The 20,267-nt window shown below is 51.9% G+C and overlaps 2 protein-coding genes across 6 annotated transcripts; both read left to right on the top strand.

Annotated features, from left to right (window-relative positions):
* Positions 1–1,901: 1,901 nt before the first annotated feature.
* On the top strand, positions 1,902–16,688 carry LMH87_005185 (uncharacterized protein; the record flags this gene model as incomplete). Of its 5 annotated transcripts, XM_056202857.1 has the most annotated exons (2): positions 1,902–3,454; positions 3,533–16,688. In XM_056202857.1, 2 exons carry the CDS (start codon positions 1,902–1,904, stop codon positions 16,686–16,688), a joined length of 14,709 nt encoding a protein of 4,902 aa, XP_056058376.1. The 5 variants fall into 5 exon arrangements, with proteins under 5 accessions (XP_056058376.1, XP_056058375.1, XP_056058374.1 ...); XM_056202859.1 differs by lacking the exon at positions 1,902–3,454 and having other exon boundaries at positions 12,957–16,688; XM_056202858.1 differs by lacking the exon at positions 1,902–3,454 and having other exon boundaries at positions 13,179–16,688.
* A 2,188-nt stretch (positions 16,689–18,876) lies between these two features.
* Positions 18,877–19,425, top strand: LMH87_005184 (uncharacterized protein; the record flags this gene model as incomplete). Its single annotated transcript, XM_056202855.1, has 1 exon — positions 18,877–19,425. One exon carries the CDS (start codon positions 18,877–18,879, stop codon positions 19,423–19,425), a length of 549 nt encoding a protein of 182 aa, XP_056058371.1.
* Positions 19,426–20,267: the final 842 nt, after the last annotated feature.

Genomic DNA, 20,267 nt, shown 5'->3' with positions numbered 1-20,267 from the left:
GTGTCTTCTTCTCAAAGCCAATTTCTGAATAAAGGCGTCATCCTTTACTCAAATTACACCCTCTTTAGATCAGGGACGGCGAGATGGTGCCCATGGTTGCGACCTAGACTAGCACTAAACAAGTGGTGACCTGCGAGACGTTCAACCCAAGGAGCCAACCACTTGACTTGGGGAACTAATCAGCACCTAAAATCCCACCATTCTAGTACGATGATAATTTGCAATGGGACCCTGCAGGAGCGTTTACTGTCACACTAGAGCCAAAAAAAAAAGTCACTTTTCCATCTACCCATGCATGACCCTGCAGGTCCAGCTTTACATGCGAGGTATGCAAGCCCTTTAGACCTGCATATCGACATCTGCAGACTCACCCGACGCAAGCCGCTGCAGCTTTTGCGAAGAACAAAAATTTTCTCTTCTCAAGTCGAATGACAATTTGGAATAACAGCGCCTCATAATTTGTTTGAATATCCCCATTATACCTACATAGTTGTCTCATTCGTTCAACCGAGTCCCACTCTTCATGTCAGCCGGAGTTGGTACCCTTCTACCCCAGCATCCACATCCTGGCAGCTGTGGGTTGCTGATTCGTTCGTATTGTGTCCTACGTAGGCAAAACTGTAGAACAGTACATAAGCTATAATCTAGCGCGGCTACCGACCCAGAATGCGACATCCCACGCCGCTGGGCCGGTACCCTACGTGTAGCTAAGTGCACTTGAGATACCCACTGGATTAACCATCGTAGGTGCTACTTCATAGAAGCTCTTTCGTTCCTCGGTTAAAATAGCAACGTAAAACGTCATACGGACACTTTGAAATGAGGAGTCAGTAATATGCCCGTTTTCACTCACTGGTTGGCAGCGCTGTCTGCGAGCCCGGTTGACCACCTTCGAGCTGCATAAACGAGCCAGCTCCTCGAAGCTGACGCAACTAGTAAAAAAAAGGCCAGATTCTGTTGTAAAGCCGTATATCCGTACCTTTTCCTACCGCCTTGATAGCAACCAAGACTCCGCTCTCGCAAAGTCACCCCATATCCGTCGCTCCACGAGGCTTCGGTAACGCCACAGGCTGTGGAGCCGACTCTTCTACCGTTCGAAAGGCAGGGAAATGAATGTTCTAGCTCTTCTGCATAGCGCGCGAGGTGGGTGTTCTTCATCGACCCCTGGTGTTGCCACTGCACGAAAGACTCTGCAAGCCATTCCTCTCCTGCCGAGAAAGGATCGTTCCAGCCTGGCTAGTGCGATGGATGCACGTTTGGCACGGCGACTAATGACAATGTGGCGCCGCCCTTGTTCGTTCAAACGGACCTTGGGGAAATATTTTGCGCGGCACTACCAGACAGTGCTGACATGGTTCTTCGCCTTCGACCCGTATTCTTCGCCAATAGACAGGCATGCAGCTGAGCCGCCTGAAGCCCTATCGAAAAATTCTGCGAGAGCTGGTTCGAGTCCCAAGGCGAACGGCACGCCCTTCCATTCCCATTTGGTAATGGGCAATGTGTCGGCACTGCAGCTACCCCTAGGCGTCGGTGGCGCTCGCCGATTCCTCCTTGGGAAGATTGTAATCAGTGTAAATATCAAGTATAAGCGGCCCCTGCCCTGTTGGATAAGTTCCGGTCTCTCGTGTACAATATCTTGGCATCTCAGCTCTGTACTCTTCGCATCTTGAGACATCACAACTACAGCCTAGCGAGTTCCGAGAATAATACATTCGACTACGACACATCAAAAGGAACTAGCCTTTATTCAATCTCTCAAAGATTGGAATTTCATCATTTTATTTATACATAATTATAATTCACACCCGGACGAACACCTCGCACGATAGCGGAACACCTTTCAAACGTCAACACTGCAAATCGACTCTACCTTCAGCACCCAGGAGCCATATAAAATCAAAATGGGCTCAATGGGGGTCGACTCGTCCTTTACTCTGGAAGCTCTCATCAACGAGCACCCCGATGTATCAAGCGCGCGAGTTCTGAAATTGAACTCCGCCGCTTCCAGCATCACCGCAGTCCTCATCCTGTCATTGACCGACAAAGCCAGCTCGCGATCGACGACGACAGCTACCATTCAAAAGCTACATACCGACTTCACAATTTCGGTCGCAAGACAAACCGAGGAAGAAGTCCTCGAGGTTCCGAGAGCATGGATCCTGTTTGAGCCCGTCGCTGGCGACAAAATCTCGAGCATGGACGCCGGGACCGTTGACTCTATACTGAGCATGAGCCATTCTGAAAATAATATTGAAGAGCAAGTTTGGGCCGTTGTGGCGGGTGTGCTCCAGCTGTCGCCCAAAAAGGTGCGCCAGGCAACGTCCTTCACGAGCATTGGTGGCACTGCCCGCTCAGCCATCGAGGTCCAAACACGATGCATGAAAAAAGGCATTATACTCTCCATCACCAATATTCTCAGCGGCAAAGACCTCCATCACGTTGCCGAGCGCGCTTGTCTGCTCCTGAAGTATGGCGCGCACCCCACCAAAGACCACGCCACGGAGCCTGATCTCGTCGATGCGCCGCTGCCATCCTGGGGCATCTCGGAGAAACAATACAAGGAAACAGTTTCGGGCTATTTTAGTCTCGATCTCTCCGGAAGGCTCGCCGCTGTGGGCACGGAGCCGTTTCCTCTGCGCAAAAGCCTTGCGCTGCTTTTGCACGCGACGTTGGCGCCATTTCGCGAACTGAGGCCGAATCGCGACAGCATCGCCGTCGTGGTGAAGAATTGCTATACTGGGAACCACAAAATTTTGCGCGTCGACCTGCTTCGACTAGGGAATTCATATGCAAGTCTGCGCTATTTGGAAACCCTGCTCGCAGATGCGGAGCTGCGACCTGGCGTATGGTTTTCAGGCACGGCAGAGGTTGTGCTTCAGTATGAAGAGGGCAACTTGTGCGATCGGCAAAAAGAGCCGCGAGAGCCGGAGGATGCTACGGCCTATTTTCCTTCCCTATTTGCGATCAATGTTCACAAGGAGAATGCGAGACTGTGCCTCCAGCTCCAGAGCCCCAGGTGTCTTGACACCGAGGGCTTCTCGGCCGAGTGGCTGAGGTCCTGCGAGGCTTCGCTCGAGGCATTTGCCGCTGAGCCTGACAACTTGATCGCTTCAAAGTTTTGGGAGGGGAAGCTGAGCCACCTTGCGCCTGCCACCTTCCCAAGTCGCTCCGCATCCCACCAAAAGGCCGCGACGTTGGCTACGATTGTTCCTGTCCCGAAGCAGGCTGGTGATACAGATAGCGTGTGCTCAATTGTTCAAGCTGCATGGGCCATTGTACTTGGCCGCTACAATGACAATATCGATGTTTGCTATGACACTTCTGTGTCTCCCATCAATTCCATTTTTGGGCCTGATGAGGCCGTTTCATACATGCTGCCCATGAGAGTCGCTCTTGAGGGCAAGACGCCAGTGTCCGAGCTTTTGCAAACAGTGTCGCATATTTCCCGCGATATGTCCGTTTTTGCGGAAAGTGGCTTAAGATACATTTCTAGCCTAGATTCTGACGCTCGAGCGGCGTCTCGTGCTCTTAGCGCTGTCATTATAAACCAGGCCGAAGACCTGCAAGAAGCTACCCGCTCCGCGGTGAATGCAAGCACCTATCCTCTCGAGCTCCATGTTCAAATAAAAGAGTCCAGCATCGAGATCAAGTTCATCTACGACACAGACGCAATCGCCGAAATTCAGTGCACAGCTCTCGCGAACCAGCTTCAGCATGTTATCTCGCAACTCTCGACCCTTGATAGCGAGCCTTTGCAGAGCGTCGCAATTGCTGGACCATGGGACTTGAAGCAGGCATTGGAGTGGAATGGTCCGCCTATGCCCGTTTACCATCAGTGCATCCATCATCTCATTGCCGACCGCGCAATGCGCGACCCCGAGCGTGAAGCCATCTACACAGCGGAGACGTCAATGACTTATGCGGCCCTCGAGGAGGAAGCAGGACTTCTTGCCGCACACATTGTTTCTCTTGGTATTGCGCCACAGACAGTGATTCCTATCTGCTTCGCTTCTTCGAAATGGGCAATTGTGGCGATGGTTGGAGTGATGAAGGCTGGATGCATTTTTATGCCTCTGGATCCGTCGCATCCCGAGAGTCGCAGACAAGGTCTTATTGCTCAGGTCGGTGCCGACACTGTGATTGCATCCTCTCGAACCGCCGCGATCTGCCAAAGAATGTGCCCAAATGTGGTGGTTCTCGACGATCTATTTATTGCCGAAAAGTTGTTACAGCTACAGAACAAGGATATCCCGATGCGCGCTTGCTCGCCCAACGACGCTGCGTACATTCTGTTTACGTCTGGATCGACTGGAGTACCGAAGGGTGTTCAAGTGGAACACTCTGCCGCATCAAGCAGTATTATGAACTTCGGAAGGAAGCACGAAGCGACGAATGAGATGCGAATGCTGTCATTCGCAAGCTATGCTTTTGATGCCTGCATTTACGAGATCTTTGTTCCTCTTGTACTTGGTGGTGCAGTCTGCATCCCCCCTGAAGAGCGCAGACTGGAAAATATATCGCCTTTTCTCGCCGAGGCGCGCGTCACAGCCGCTCTTCTCACCCCCTCTTATGTCAAGACTTTGGATCCTGACCAGCTGCCCACCATCGACACTCTAATCATCGCTGGTGAAGCGGCAACTCTGGATGTGCTTCACACCTGGCAGAATCGCGTCCGACTCATCAACTGCTACGGACCTACGGAGACTTGTGTATCAGTCATGACATACACATATGACCCCGATTTCAAGTATACTGCCTCAACAAGAATAGGAACGAATGTGCACGGGAACTGCTGGATTGTTGAACCTGACAACCATAACCGTCTCACTCCAATAGGCTGCACCGGCGAACTCATTGTTCAAAGTCATGCCATGGCTCGCGAATACTACAAGGCACCGGAGAAGACCGCTGCTTCCTTTATTAGCCATGTGGAGATTTTCCCTGCCTCCACTCCAATGCGAACAGCAAGATGCTACAAGACTGGTGATCTTGTGAAATACAATGCGGATGGCACTCTCGAGTATCAAGGCCGCAAGGACAACCAGATCAAACTTCGCGGGCAGCGCCTAGAACCCAGCGAAATCGAGCATGTCATGAACTTGGCGGATGACCGTATCCAGAGCACGGCGGTTCATCTGACCAAGCGCAAGGCCGGAAACTCCTTGGTGGCTTTCATCGACTTCAAAGAGCCACTCGACCGGACCAAGACTGTCGGGCTCGCCAAAAACGACCTAATCCCTGTATATCCGGCGATGGAAGAGCTTCTTGCTGACCTGCGCACATACGTGGCGACGCGACTGCCGAAGTTCATGGTGCCGTCATTCTTCGTGCCGCTGAATGAAATGCCATTTGTCACCTCAATGAAGATCGATCGCAAGGGTCTCCAGGGACTTGCTGATAGCTTATCTATCGAGGAACTATCGAAATACTCCGCCGCAACCTCGGGTTCAGACACAGTGGCACCCGTTACTCCAGAGGAGTTTGCCATGAGAGATCTCTGGGCTACGATTCTCAACGTTAATCCCGCCACAATTAGTAGAGACAACAGTTTCTTGCATATTGGCGGTGACAGTATCTCCGCCATACACCTGTCATCTCTCGCGAGGAAGAATGGTCTTGAGCTGTCTACTGCGGCCATTTTTAGAGACTCCAGGTTGTCTGTGATGGCTGAAGTCGCAAAGCCATTTGAGATCAAGAGCAAGGAGACCGACGACGGCATCGAACCTTTCAGCATTCTCCAAACCGAAGATCTTACTAACACCCTATACGAGCTACGATCCATCTGTCGTCTCCGGGACGGCGAAGTAATTGATGACGCCTACCCTTGCACTGCTTTGCAAGAAGGACTTCTCGCACTCGGCGTCAAGCACCCGGGTTCTTACATTGCCAAATTCGTGTATCGCCTCGACGATAACATTGATATTGTACGCTTCAAAGCTGCTTGGGAGTACCTTTGCGACACCTGCGAGAATATGCGCGTCCGCATTGTGAAGCTGGGAACCGATTCTATTCAGACGCTGGTCCGCGGCGATTTTGCCTGGGAGCCGACCAAAAACGTGAGCCTTAACAAATTTCTCGAAGTGGCACAGAACATGAACATGTCCTACGGATCCAAGCTTTCCCGTTCAGCTCTCATTAAGGAATCTTCTGGAAAGAAGTACTTCGTCTGGGTTACACATCACGCGGTCTTTGATGGCTGGACCGTCATGCTCGTCCTGAATGCGCTCAAGGAACTCTACCAGGGTAATAACAAACCCGCATTTACGCCTTATTCCGGCTTCGTCAAATACGCAAGCGGCATGGATATGGATAGCGCCTGCAATTATTGGAAGAGACAACTTCGTGGAGCACAGCCGCCGGCGTTCCCTTCGGGCCAGGTCACCGCCGCACCCGCCAATTCATCTGGAAAAGTGACTCGGCTTATGAAGCACGACATACCTTTTCCGGCTTCCACAAAAACGGACATTACAAAAGGAACTATTTTGCGTGCAGCTTGGGCACTGGCATTGGCTCGATATGGCAACACCGATGACGTGTGCTTTGGTGCGACGGCTTCCGGTCGCAATGCGAACGTCGAAGGCATTTCCAACATGACAGGAACAGTCATTGGCACTGTTCCCGTGCGCGTGAAGATTGACCCAACTAAATCCATTCGCGACTTCTTGGCGGACGTCCAGAGCCAGGCTTTGGAGATGGTTCCGTATGAGCAGTACGGTTTCCAGAACATTGCCAAGATCAGCCCTGAAGTCAAGGCTGCGTCAGATGTCACTAGCCTGTTGATTGTGCAGCCTCAGCAGCAGGTTGAGGTTATGGAAAGCGGAACCTCGGCCTTCATGAGGACCGCTTCTCACGATGAATATTCTGTGCTGGATACAATGGAGGGCTACTTTACGTTCCCGATCGTCATCCAATGCCCCGTGTACTCGGACCACGTCACGATCGACTTCACATACGACAGCAGTGTGGTGTCGGAGCAGCAAATGCAAAGCTTGTGCTATCATCTGGAGAGTATTGTCGGCCAACTGCTTGCTCAAGATGATTCGAAGCTGGGTGACGTTGCTGTAGCCGGAGCTTGGGATATGGAAAAGGCCATTGCCTTCAATAGCCACATTCAGGAAGTTGTTTCCGATACATGCCTTCACGACCTTATTGCGAAGCATGCGACTGAATCTCCCGATAACGAAGCGATTTACTCTACTGAAATGTCAATGACATACGCAGAGCTTGAGAGGGCGTCTTCGCTTCTCGCGTGGCATCTCATGAATCTTGGAGTGACGCAGGAAACAGTGGTGCCGATTTGTTTCGAAAAGTCTATCTGGACTATCATTGCCATGCTCGGTATTATGAAAGCAGGGGGAGTTTTCATGCCGATGGATCCCACGCATCCTTACGATCGCAGAGCGGCTTTGATCAAGCAGGTTGATGCCCAGTACATTCTCACATCTGTCGACAGTGCCTCATCCTGCGACAAAATCGCCGAGCACATCATTATTTTATCCAGTTCTTTATTGGCCGAAGTTGCGTCTTCAAGGAGCGTGGAAAATGTCGCTTTCAATTCAGATCCCTCGTCCGCAGCCTACATCCTATTCACATCCGGATCCACCGGTCAGCCCAAGGGCATCGTGGTGGAACACACTGCGATTTGCTCCAGTATGATCAGCCATGGCAAAGAATTTGGCCTTTCCAAGTCCTCGAGGGTTCTTCAGTTTGCCAGCTATGTGTTTGATGTCAGCGTTTCCGAGATACTCACAACTCTTGTCTACGGCGGCACCGTCTGTGTCCCATCGGGTACCGAGCGTATGCAAGATATCGCGAGTTTCATCAACAAAGCCCAGACTGATGTCGCAATGCTTACGCCATCATTTGTCACCACCTTTGGCCCCAAGGACGTGCCAAATTTGAAAGTCTTGATTCTTGGTGGCGAGGCGCCGACGAAGACCACGCTATCCACCTGGCAGCCACATGTCAGATTACTGAATGGATATGCCCCAGCAGAGTGTTGTATTTATGCCTTGACCCATACTTACCAATCCGTAGACGAACTACCCACAATTCTAGGAAAGGGCATACATACAAACTGTTGGATCGTTGAGCCAGACAATCACGATCGCCTCGCACCCATTGGCTGCGTCGGTGAGCTCGTCATCCAAGGAAATACCATCGGTCGCGGCTATGTCAATGATCCAGAGAAAACCTCAAAGGCGTTTTTGGACAACCTGAGTTGGCTTCCTAAGCAGCTAGCCAAGTCCAATCACCGCTACTACAAGTCCGGCGACCTGGTTAGGTACGATGAGAATGGCGATATTGAATATCTCGGAAGAAAAGACACGCAAGTCAAACTTCGAGGTCAGCGAATTGAGCTAGGAGAGATCGAGTACAATATTCAGCAGTCACTCGAGGGTGTCAAGTATGCCACTGTGGAGGTTGTGCGGCGCGGCCAACGTGAAGCACTTGTTGCTTTCATCAGCTTTGAAGATACCGATAACGACACCGCCAATGACGCTTTTCAGAACGACGGAAACTTGATTCGGACAGTGACTCCTGAGCTTAAAACACGATTTCAAGGCCTCCTCACTGATTTGCAGGCGAAGCTTCCCCCATTTATGGTTCCTGGCTTGTTCATGGCGCTCCACCGAACACCTTTCCTCAGCTCAATGAAGGTAAACCGCAAGACTTTGCGCAATTTGATTGACAAGATGTCAGCGAACGAGTACTCCCAACTGTCGCTGTCGAAGAACGAAGACAAAAGCGCTCCCATGTCCGACATGGAAGCGAAGTTCCGCGACTTGTGGGCTGAGACGCTCGGCATCAGCCCAGAGGTGATTGGTAGAAATGACAGTTTCTTCCAACTTGGTGGTGATTCGATATCTGCCTTGAATCTCTCTTCTCTGGCGCAAAAAGAAGGAATTTTTGTCTCTATGAGCAAAATGCTTGTCGACCCTGCGTTGGCGGCCATGGCGGATGCCGCCGCCCAAGACGACACTCTATTCATCCCTGCACTACCGTTCGAGCTCTTGGATAAATCGGCTGCTAGTAGCATAATCCACGAAGCCTACCGGAAGTGCAATCTGCGAACCGAAAGGGAGATTGAAGACATATTCCCCTGCACTGCTTTTCAAGAGGGTCTTATTGCGCTATCAGTCAGACAGCCCGGCGCCTACGAATCTATGGCAGTTTATCGCCTGTCTGCGGGGATATCTGTCTCTAAATTCAAGGCAGCTTGGGAAAGCACTGTTGAACGGTGCAGCAACCTCCGCACCCGCATGATTGTTCCCACCAACTCAGCCGACGGCAAAGCCGTGCAAGTTATCACAACATTCAAGCCGAGCTGGGAGGACACAGTGGGACACGATCTGGCTTCTTTCGTCACTGCTGCTAAGAAGAAGCACATGGGATACGGTTCAGCATTGTGTCGCTATGCTCTGGTGGAGGGCGAACTGCCACATTTTGTGCTCACAATCCATCACGCTACCTACGATCTTTGGTCTATGCACCTGATTCTTTCCGCCCTGAGGGAGGCTTACGACGGAACCGAGGAGCTCAAGCTGCTACCATACTCGAACTTTGTGAAGCACATTCAACAATCTGACCTTGGCATAACTCAGCAGTACTGGCGTGAACAGCTGGAGGGCGCGAAACCCGCTACATTCCCTCGTCTGCCAGCCAATCAGAGGAAAGCGAAAGCCGTGATGAAAGAGAGAACTGCCAAGATTGCGATTCCTGGTTCCAAGAGAACGGATATCACCCGCGCAACCTTGCTGCAAGCCGCCTGGAGTATTGTGCTGGCACGGCACAGCGAATCTGATGATATTTGCTACGGTGCCACTGTCACTGGAAGGCTCGCTAGTTTATCAGGAATAACCAACCTGATTGGACCTACTATCACAACAGTCCCCATGAGATGCAAAATCGATGCCAATGTGTCTGCTTCGGAGTTCTTGAATCAGATCCAGGCGCGCAATGCTGGCATGATCCCACACGAGCAGTACGGGCATCTAAACATTGCGAAATTGAGTGCCGATGCCAGAGCCGCTTGCGATTTCTCAACGCTTCTGATTATCCAGCCCATCGATCAAGTAGCAGCTATTGGAGGCAAGAAGCCTCTGCTCGAAGAAGACACCACGGTAGCTACCACCAAGCTCTTGGAAGGCGATCTTCAGGACTACTTTGACAACTCACTCATCATCAACTGCCTGTTGTCTGAAGATAGCGTGGAGCTCATCATCTACTACGATTCCAACATTGTTTCCGACGATTCCTTGGCAGCACTCGAGCACCATTTTGGCCGCGTCACCGAGCAATTAGCGCGTCAAGATGAGACGCCGATCGGGTCGTTGTCGTTGGTTGACCGATGGGATCTAGACCTCGCTATGAAGTCTCAAAAAATCCCCCAAGCCAACGAGAGCTGCACACATTGGCTGGTCGAGGAACAAATGGACCTACACGCAAGTCGCACTGCTGTGAATGCCTGGGATGGCGACTTGTCCTACAGGCAGCTTGGCATGGCCGCAGCAGAGCTTGCCAGTAGACTCCGTGGCCATGGCATTGCTGTGGGCGATCTTGTCCTCACATGCCTACAAAAGTCCAAGTGGTCTGTTGTGGCGATGCTCGCGGTTCAGCTAGCGGGTGGCGCGATCATTCCGGTAGAGCCAGCTACTTTTGGCCAGTCAAAGCAAGCGATTCTGGAGACGACGAAGCCAAAACTGGTCTTGACCGAGTCTTCTCTGACAAAACTCTTTGTGGGGTCGGAATGCAAGATCCTACTAGCTGACGCTGCTCAAGAGGCACCAGTCAAGAGCTTGCATGCAGTTCTTCCGTCTCACCCTACTCCGGAGACACTCAGCTTGGTTCTTCTCACCGATGACGAGTCAAATGTTAATGGCGTCAAGCTCACTCATAGTGCTGTTTCGACATCTATTGCAGCATATGCAAACGCACTGGGTATTGATGAGAGCACTCGAATGCTGCAACAGGCCTCATCGGACTCTTTCCTGCGAGTTGTTGAGGTGCTCTCAACCCTCACTACTGGCGGATGTGTCTGCATCCCCCAGGAAGACGCTCACCAGAGCGGTCTTGGCAAGGCCATAGCGGAGTTTAAGGCCAATGCTACACTTACCACTTCTGATCTTCTCGAACATCTTCAGCCAAATCAGGTTCCTACCCTCAAGACTCTTGGTCTTGGTGGTGAGGATGCCAGCAAGAAACTACTTGACACTTGGTCAGGTATCGTCAACACTCACACCTTTTATGGAACCAAGGAAGCTCTAGTCTGTGCCTGGGGCAAGGTCAATACTTTTGATACTGTTAAAAGAATTGGAGAGCCCCTGTCAGCTGCTTTCTGGGTTGTGGAAGACTCAGATGCTACTCAGCTTACGCCCGTTGGTTGCATAGGCGAGCTTGTTATCGAAAGCCCTTCCATCGCCAGCGGGTATCTCAACGAGACTACATCAACGGCGGAGAACTTCATTGATGATTTAGACTGCCTCCCTGGCGACACGACGCGTCGCGTTTTACGCACTGGCGACCTCGTGCGCAGAAACTTCGATGGTAGCTTCGAGTACATCGGTCGCAAAGAGGCTAGCCAAAGAAGCAACGGAAGTAGAATGGGTCTTTTACAAGCTGAAGAGCATCTGCGCAATGGACTTCCCGACTCAATGAATGGAACTGTCGCAAAGTTGAGTGGCACAGGCGACGAAGAGCTAGTCGGCCTTTTATGGTGCACTGGGCAGCTGAGCATCGGAAGCAAGATATCTGTTGTGACTGGGCAAGGGCAATACGAACTGGAGAAAATGCTTCCGGAGTTACATTCTTACCTGATCGACAAACTACCCAAATACTTGGTTCCAGCATCATTCCTCCTTTTCGATGGCCCACCCAGTCGACTTTCTTCCGGTCGCTTTAATCGCCGCGAAATGCTCAGCCTCGCAAGCCAAGTTCCTGCGGACAAGAGAATCAGGATTACACCGAGTATGATGTTAAAGGATCAGCCCGAAACCCCCACCGAGCACAAGCTTCGCGATCTGTGGGCCAAGCTACTGGGCATTCCCGCGCCTGAAATTGGACGAAATGACAGCTTCCTTGGCATCGGAGGAGATTCAATCAGCGCAATTCAGCTCGTCACTATGGCGAGAAATCGGGGCCTGGGACTTTCTATCGCGTCAATTTTCAGAGACCCAAGGCTGAGCGAAGTGGCTGCTTCCGCTGTCGTGAACGATGCGGAGGACAGTGAAGACCTGGAGCCATTTGCATTGCTCCCCAATATCCCATCGGACTACACTATACACGAAGCCAAGCAGCAGTGCGGAGTCGGCCAATCTGTTCTGATTGAGGATATGTATCCTTGCACGAAGCTCCAAGAAGGACTTATGGCACTTGCGACATCGAATGCCGGGTCTTATGTTGCCCATCATGCCTTCCGCCTGGCTGACGACATCGATGTTGAAGCATTCAAGCTTGCCTGGGAGCACACTGTTGAGATTACGTCAACCTTGCGAACTCGCATCGTACCCATTCACGGAACCTTCGTGCAGGTCGTTCTCGAGGAGCACGCTGCATGGGAAGACCCCAGTGGCCTCAACGTCCAGCAATACATAGCTCGCGATACCAAGGTCGCAATGGGCTATGGAACTAGACTCTCCAGATATTCCATTGTGTCCTCCAAGTACTTTGTCTGGACAGTTCACCATGCCGTTGCGGATGGCTGGAGCATCAACCTTGTCTTGGATCGGGTGAAGAAGATCTATCGCCGCATCGAGGTGCCGGCCATCAAACCATTCGCATCGTTCATCAAATACATCATGGGCGCGGACCACAGAGCAAGCCAGCAATTCTGGTCTGACCAGCTTCAAGGCGCAACGCGTACGCCATTTCCCCCGGACAGTGTCGAAAAATTCAAGGCCAACGCGAGATATTTGAGAGTCATTCCTCACGCGACCCCAGCAGATTCGTCAATCACCATGGCCACAGTTCTTCGATCTGCCTGGTCCATTCTTCTAGGAGGCTACTGCGACACAGACGACATCTGCTTTGGTACGACAGTCTCCGGTCGCTCTGCACCCGTGGACGGTATTGAGTTTCTGGCAGGCCCTACCATTGCTTCTGTTCCTGTGCGTGTCGTTATTCCTACCCAGAAGAGAATTGGAGACTTTTTGCGAGACGTGCAAAATCAGAATCTCGACATGATTCCCCACGAGCAATTCGGTCTCCAAAGAATTGCCAAGATCAGCTCTGATGCGCGCGATGCCTGCGAGTTCTCTAGCCTGATGGTCATCCAGCCTCAGAGATTTGGTGGCAATGCCGAGACAACAGACGTTATTGCTGATCGTCTCGAAGATGACTCAGATGGTGCGGCTGATGATTACTACACTTATCCGCTTATTGTGCAGTTCAATCTCATGGACTCGGAGTTTGAGATGAACATTTTGTATGCTCCGTCTCAGCTGCCAGAGAGCCGGATTATTGCTCTCACTCATCACATCGAGCATATCGTGGCACAACTTCTAGGCAACCCCGCCAAGCTTGTTGAGGATGTTTCCACCTCTGGCCCTTGGGATCTACAGAAAGCTATGGATTGGAATCAGGAAGATCAAACCACGGTTGACAAGTGCGTACACGATTTATTTGAAGAGCATGTTGCACAGGATTCTACTCGAGATGCTGTATTCACAACCACGCGCACACTATCTTATGGTGAACTGGACACGATGTCTACTCAACTTGCGGCTTATCTCAAAAGCATCGGAGTTGGGCCACAGACTATTGTTCCCATCTGCATGGAAAAGTCAATCTGGCCCACCGTCAGTGCCGTGGCGATCATGAAGGCAGGCGGTGCTTTTATGCCCATGGACCCTACGCATCCTTACAATTATCGACAAACTCTTGTCAAGGAGGCAAATGTACGGGTTATGCTAACCTCACAGAGCTCGTTTGCGGACTGCGCTGGACTCTGCGAGCATGTCGTCAATGTCTCGGACTCTCTCCACTGCTTCCAGCTAAACAAACAAGCTGCAGAGACCGCTTTGCAGTACAACCGAGCCACGCCAGAAAATCCTGTTTATGTCATTTTCTCTTCTGGATCAACGGGTGTACCAAAGGGCATTGTGGTTGAGCATCGCTCCTACGTCTCCTCTCTGACGGGGCATGGAGCACGCCTTGGCTTCTCGCGAGAATCTCGCACGTTCCAATTTGCAAACCACGTTTGGGACGTTGTCGCTTTTGATATACTTACGACTCTTGCCTTTGGTGGAACCGTCTGTGTTCCGTCTGAATATGAGCGCTTGCACAGCACTATTCCATTCATGAACGAAGCGAGGTGCAACACTGCTCTTTTGACACCAAGCTTCATCAGAACCATTGATCCCGATCTGGTTCCAACTCTCAAAACACTTGCCAGTGGGGGTGAAGCCATGGACAAGAGTATTTTGCGAAACTGGGTTGACAAGGCCAATCTTTTCGACGCTTATGGTCCTGCAGAAGCAAGTTGCATTGCATCCATTCACCACTACACCTCTCGCACGGAATCTGGCGGCACAATTGGTCGTCCATCACATAACGCCACCTGGGTTGTCGATCCAAAGCACCCAGACAGACTGTCGCCCATCGGCTGCGAAGGAGAGCTTGTCATTCAAGGTCCGGCAGTTGCGCGCGGCTACCTCAACAATTCTTCTCTTACAGGGAAGCACTTCTCATCAACAGTTCAATTCTTACCTGAAGAACTCATTTCTAAGTCTGCCCGTTTTTACTGGACGGGCGACCTGGTCAAGTACAACGACAAGGGCGAGATGCTTTACATGGGCCGTCGAGACGCCCAGATCAAATTGAGAGGCCAGCGCATCGAACTTGGACACATCGAACACAAAATTGAGGCGGCCGCTCCCCAATTGGAAGCGGCTGTTGTCGAAGTCATTCACAAAGGAACGCCGGCTGCTTCCTTGGTTTGTCTGATGAAGCTAGCAAGCAACGATTGCAATTCGGGCGCTGAGGAGCAGCTGCTACTACCAAATACAGAAGCTCTCGCTTCTTACGTGCGCAGCGTCAGAGACAAGTTGATTGGTGTCCTGCCGAACTACATGATTCCCGCCTATTTTATCCCTGTTTCCGAAGTTCCTAAAAGCAGAGCAGCGAAAACCGACCGCAAGCTTATTCGCGAGTCTGTCGAAAGCCTGTCTTCAGAGAACTTGAAGACATATTTGGCGACAGCTGGAGCTGAATTCTGCGATGCTGCAAATGAAACCGAGCGAACCATTCGAGACGCCTGGGCGGCTGTTCTGCGACTTGAGACAGAGGACATCAGTACCAATGACAACTTCTACGAGATTGGCGGAGACTCTATTTCCATCATCACACTTTTGAAGCGAATCCAGAACGAATTTGGAGTTCATCTTGGCCTTTCAATGATGAACAGCAAGAGCACGACAATTTCACAGATGGCCAAATTCGTCGATGCCGACACTTCCAGTGAGCCCAGCGTCGATGTGCAGCGCGAGGTCGCAGCGGCCCTTTCTGCATCCTGGGTCAAGTCAATCAAAACTGCCGGCTTTGTTTCGAGGCCAGCGCTTCCTGCCCAGGCCTCTGTTTTCCTCACGGGCGCAACAGGCTTCCTGGGTACTCAGCTTCTGCGTAGCTTACTAGTGAAGGACAGTGTTCGGCGCGTGGTTGCCCTTGTGAGGGCCAAGTCCGCTGAGCACGGGTTGGAAAGATTGAAGGAAACAGCCAGAATCGCTGGATGGTGGGACGATGTGTACGAGGAGCGCGTGGAAGTATGGACGGGCGATTTGGAGGACGCCAAGCTGGGACTAAAAGAGGAGCAGTGGATGCAGCTGGCTGGTACATCTCCTTCTGGCCAAATCGACGCTGTTGTCCATAATGGCGCCATTGTCAATTGGAACGCAGACTACGAGAAGCTCAAGAACGCCAACGTCCGGTCTGTGTTGGACTTGCTCCAGGCAGTTGTGGAATCACCTCATGCGCCGCGCTTCGTTTTCGTGTCGGGGGGTGTTTCTGTCGACATTGACGCGGATCCGGCGGCTGTTGCGGACGAGATGAACACCAGCATCGGCTACTGCCAGACAAAGTACGTTGCTGAAAAGGTTGTGCACCATCTTGCAACGGCGCTACCCTCGTCGCAAAACCGCTTCTCCGTTTTGAAGCCAGGCATGATAATCGGTACGGCTGCCGAAGGGGTCGCCAACCTGGACGATTTCCTCTGGCGCTTCGTCGCGACCGCCGCCAAGATACAGCTTTACCCCCTCGACGCTGAGCCGGGTTTTGTACCGGTCTCCGATGGCGGTCTGGTTGCTGCCAGAACACTTGGGCAGATCACCGAAAACAATATCGATGCCTTTGTCAACCTGTCGACCGAGCTGGGTCTTGCGACCCCAGACTTCTGGGCGCATGTCAACGCGGAGCTGGGCAAAGTTTGCACACCGATCGACTGGGCTACCTGGCTGGAGCGCGCCCTTCAAGACATGAACGAGACGGGCGAATCGCACCCTCTGTGGCCGGTCCAGCACTTTGCGGCCGGTGGCGGTATATCTGGGACGGCTACGCTCTCTGCACCAGACGAGGCCGAGCTTGGACGTGCAGTGCGGTCCAATGTCCGCTACCTGAAGCAAGTTGGCTTCATCAGCGGCGCAGATGAGCAGGTGCAGGTTCAAGGCGTCCTGCGTCGCGGTGTGCGACGAAGCTAGATTAGCGTGTCAAACAACTTGTCTTGAGACAGGGTTTTGACCACATTTTCCTATGTATTTTGAGTAATTCCTGTTGGAGGCGTTCGGAGCTGGATTGTTTATGTTCTAGTGTAGTAATCTTGCATTGTTTTCTCATCGCTCGCCAACCTCTCGGCACTGTCCTCATTTGTCGCATTGGCACCCAGCTCGTCTGAGCCCCGAATTTTTGCGGATGTAAGCCTTGGTATCGCAAGCGTACTAACGTTGCCAATAATACGATTTCCTAATTGAAAACCGAAACGGTGCGGCGTACCCAGGGATTAAGCAAACGGTCGTGTCCACCTTGTAATGCAATGCCCAAAGCCCGAGGACGGTCGGGATTTTTTCTGGTGGCGCTCGGAGCGCCGTGCCAACTGCGCATCAGCGCATTGCATTTGGCTTGTCGAGCCTTCAAATGGGCTTTGCTTCAATCCCCCCGGCTTCTACGTGAGAACGTCTCGGGAAGCACTGAGTCGAGGTGGCATCGAAATCCCCTTCCCGTGCCAATTGTAGCACCATCACGACACTGGCGTAGCTGGCGGGACATTGGAAGAGAGCGCCGTTGGCCACGGGAGGCGAGGGTGGTTAACGCCCAGTTGCGAGAGCACACAAACTGCCGTTTCAGTAGCGCTAAAACTAATGTGCGAGGCCACGATGGCGCCCAGCTAACCCTGTACATATCATCTCCTTTTTTGACATGTCAAGGCGAGTCTTCCGCCCAGGGCTTCGGAGTTGAGAATCCTTGGTCTATCGCCTGCGCTATACCTTCCGGATGCCATCAGTGCTGCAGATGACAGCCATGGCCCAGCCACAAACCTGTTGCTCGCGTGGATTGCTACAGAAACGCAGCCTACACGAGGCTGTGTGGCACAAGGGTCTAGGTGGCTGACATGGGCTGCTACAACATACAGCTTGTAATGACGCCGAGGGGATCGGAGTTTGCCATCATCGGGCAGACCATCGGACAGACTGTTCCCAGTAATCACTCTCAGCGCGTCTCGAGATAAGTTTGCTAAGCAAATACCCTGCAGCACTTTGCACTATTTACGAGTAGTTTCCAGGTGTGGCTAAAAGTGATGACGAGAGTCGCGGCGGTGGCTTGCCACTATTTGGCGTAGTTCACCGAACTTCCTGGCTGCGCCCGCAGGTAGATAGGTCCATGCAATATATCTACAAACTGCCACGAGGCGCTCTATGACAGCAACGCGGCGCCAACAACTTGGCAAAAACTGTTTCGTGAACTAGTTAAAGAGCATCGCTGCAGCGGTTCTTGGGCCTTGTCCAATCCCACGCAGCATCTGATCTCTCCCAGCACGCTAGTTTCAGACTGGGTTGGGTGGGCTTGCCGCAAACCACGCGAGACCATGCATGGTTGGCCCGAGCCATTTCGGGATGCCTTTCTTTTTTGCTACTTTGGGCACAGGCCCCTGCACCTGCCATGCGGCCGCTAGTATTCGGACAGGAAGACATTGCTTTGTACACGTCAACGCACCCGGGCGAATCGGGCATTATAATGCACGTTCGGCGCCGGGAGGTAGACTAAGCGATGCAGGTGTGCAGTAGCGCTGTCCGGCGCAGCACAGATTGTTGACGTTTTATTTCCTCCTCGCTACAATATTGTCCGCAACTGGACATCATAAGTAAGCCCTGATGTCCGCAGGAAATGTCTGACTCGGTCTTGGGCTCTGCTGGCAGATACATCTTTCTTCGCTGATATATGCTTTACCGGGTTCTCGGAGCCGCCATGTCTTCTTTTCTGCAGGTGGTTGTCAGCATGCTTGCGCTGGCCTTTACAACACAAGCTGCATATACTGCGCAGCTGTTGTACCAGTTTCCTAATTACTTACAATGGGCTGAGAACATGGCCGTGCGCCCAAATGGAAACGTGCTTATTACCACGTTCGACCACGCTCATATCTATGAGCTTGTTCCGAATAGCGGCAACCCACCGCGACTAGTGGCTACCCTGCCTGACGCAGACGTTGCCATTGGCATCGCGCAAATATCGCCAGATGTCTTTGCTGTTGAAGCGGGATATTTGAACAGAACAAGCTTTCGTCTCGACGGAACTGGCCGAATTGACACGGTGGATTTCACGTGTCTGAACAGCGTCGGACAGCCCAAGATCAAGACGGTTGCGGCGCTTCCTCAGGCCCAGCTCGCCAATGGCATGGCAGCGCTACCATTGCTCAGCCACATTGTCTTGAGTGCGGACTCTGTCACTGGAACCATCTACCGCACCAATACGCGCACTGGCAAAGTGGAAACTGCCTTCAAGGACCCAAAGTTGGCGCCCAAGGCCAACCCGGATCCATTTCTGGCGCTTCTTGGTGTCAATGGCCTGAAGACGTACAAAGAATACCTGTATGTGACGAGCACATCTGCGCAGTTCCTGGGACGATACAAGATTGATGCGCTTGGAAATCCTCTGAGCGCGCTGGAGATTCTTGCGACCTACGACACTCCTCGAAGCCCAGACGATTTTGCGGTTGCGAGAAACGGATCGGTATTCGGCGCGGTCCCGCTGGACAGCGTCTCCAAGGCCACTCCCAACCGCCCAAAGTACGATGTGTCCTTCATCGTCGATCATAATCAAGACTTTCAGCGGCCAACGTCTGCCATATTGAGCCTGGATGAAAAGACAGTATATGTAACTACGGGAGGCAGAAATGAGGAGGGTGAGAAGGGTGGTCAAATATTTGCCGTCCGCTTGACGTAGACGGACAACTGTACATAAGCCCAAGTCTTGTACATAGAAAAGTCAATACGAGCCTTATTCTGCATAGAGTGCCAATAGAGTGCCACAGGCCCTAAAGTGTGCTTTGTGACTTATTCCCGGCCAAAGTAGCATACACCATATGCGTTCCAAACTAGCAGCCGTTTAACCGTTCCAAAAACAGACAACCATCCGGAAAGAAATGGCAAGCTCTGTGCAACCTCAAAACCCCTGCCTCGGCCATGGACATAACAGGTAGAGAAAGTTGATGATCCGTCCAAAGAATGATTTTCAACACTTCAAAGTGGAGGTCAGTCATTCGCCAAGCTTCGTGGCGCATGGTCTATATTCAGCCGCTCAGCCCAGGAACGCGTTCTGCAGCGTGTGTGCACGAGACCTTTGTACGACTGTCGAGACGGCCAGACATCGTGCAGAGCGTTTTTTTTTTTTTGGCTGCAAGTTTCGGCAGAATTCCTGGACCTGCCATAACGAATCAGTAGACTAAAACTGCAATGCCGACGCCTTTAGTTCCCGAAGCCGGCCGCCACCCCGCAGCGGCCCGAGGGCTACCTTCCTGACTAGCGAAGGTTATTTCACGATACTAGTATCGTGGCTGTAATCAAAACCCCTTATGTTCAGGGTCCCACCAAATCCCTGCATAATAAGGCAGGAGTGACATTCGGTAAATAAGGGCTGAAAGCTTTAATTACAACGTTGAACCATCAATTGAGCAGCGCCCGGGATCATGGCGAATAAACAGACGCCTAAATGTGGAGGAAGATGGGGAACCTAGTTTCAGCTTCACGCTGATCTTTTTAATTAATATTTTGTTCGCTTTCCTAAAA

This window comes from Akanthomyces muscarius, chromosome 1, assembly GCF_028009165.1.
Source record: "Akanthomyces muscarius strain Ve6 chromosome 1, whole genome shotgun sequence".
NCBI lineage: Eukaryota > Fungi > Ascomycota > Sordariomycetes > Hypocreales > Cordycipitaceae > Akanthomyces > Akanthomyces muscarius.
Note: the sequence above shows the minus strand (reverse complement) of the source record. Positions and strands in the feature narration are given on the sequence as shown.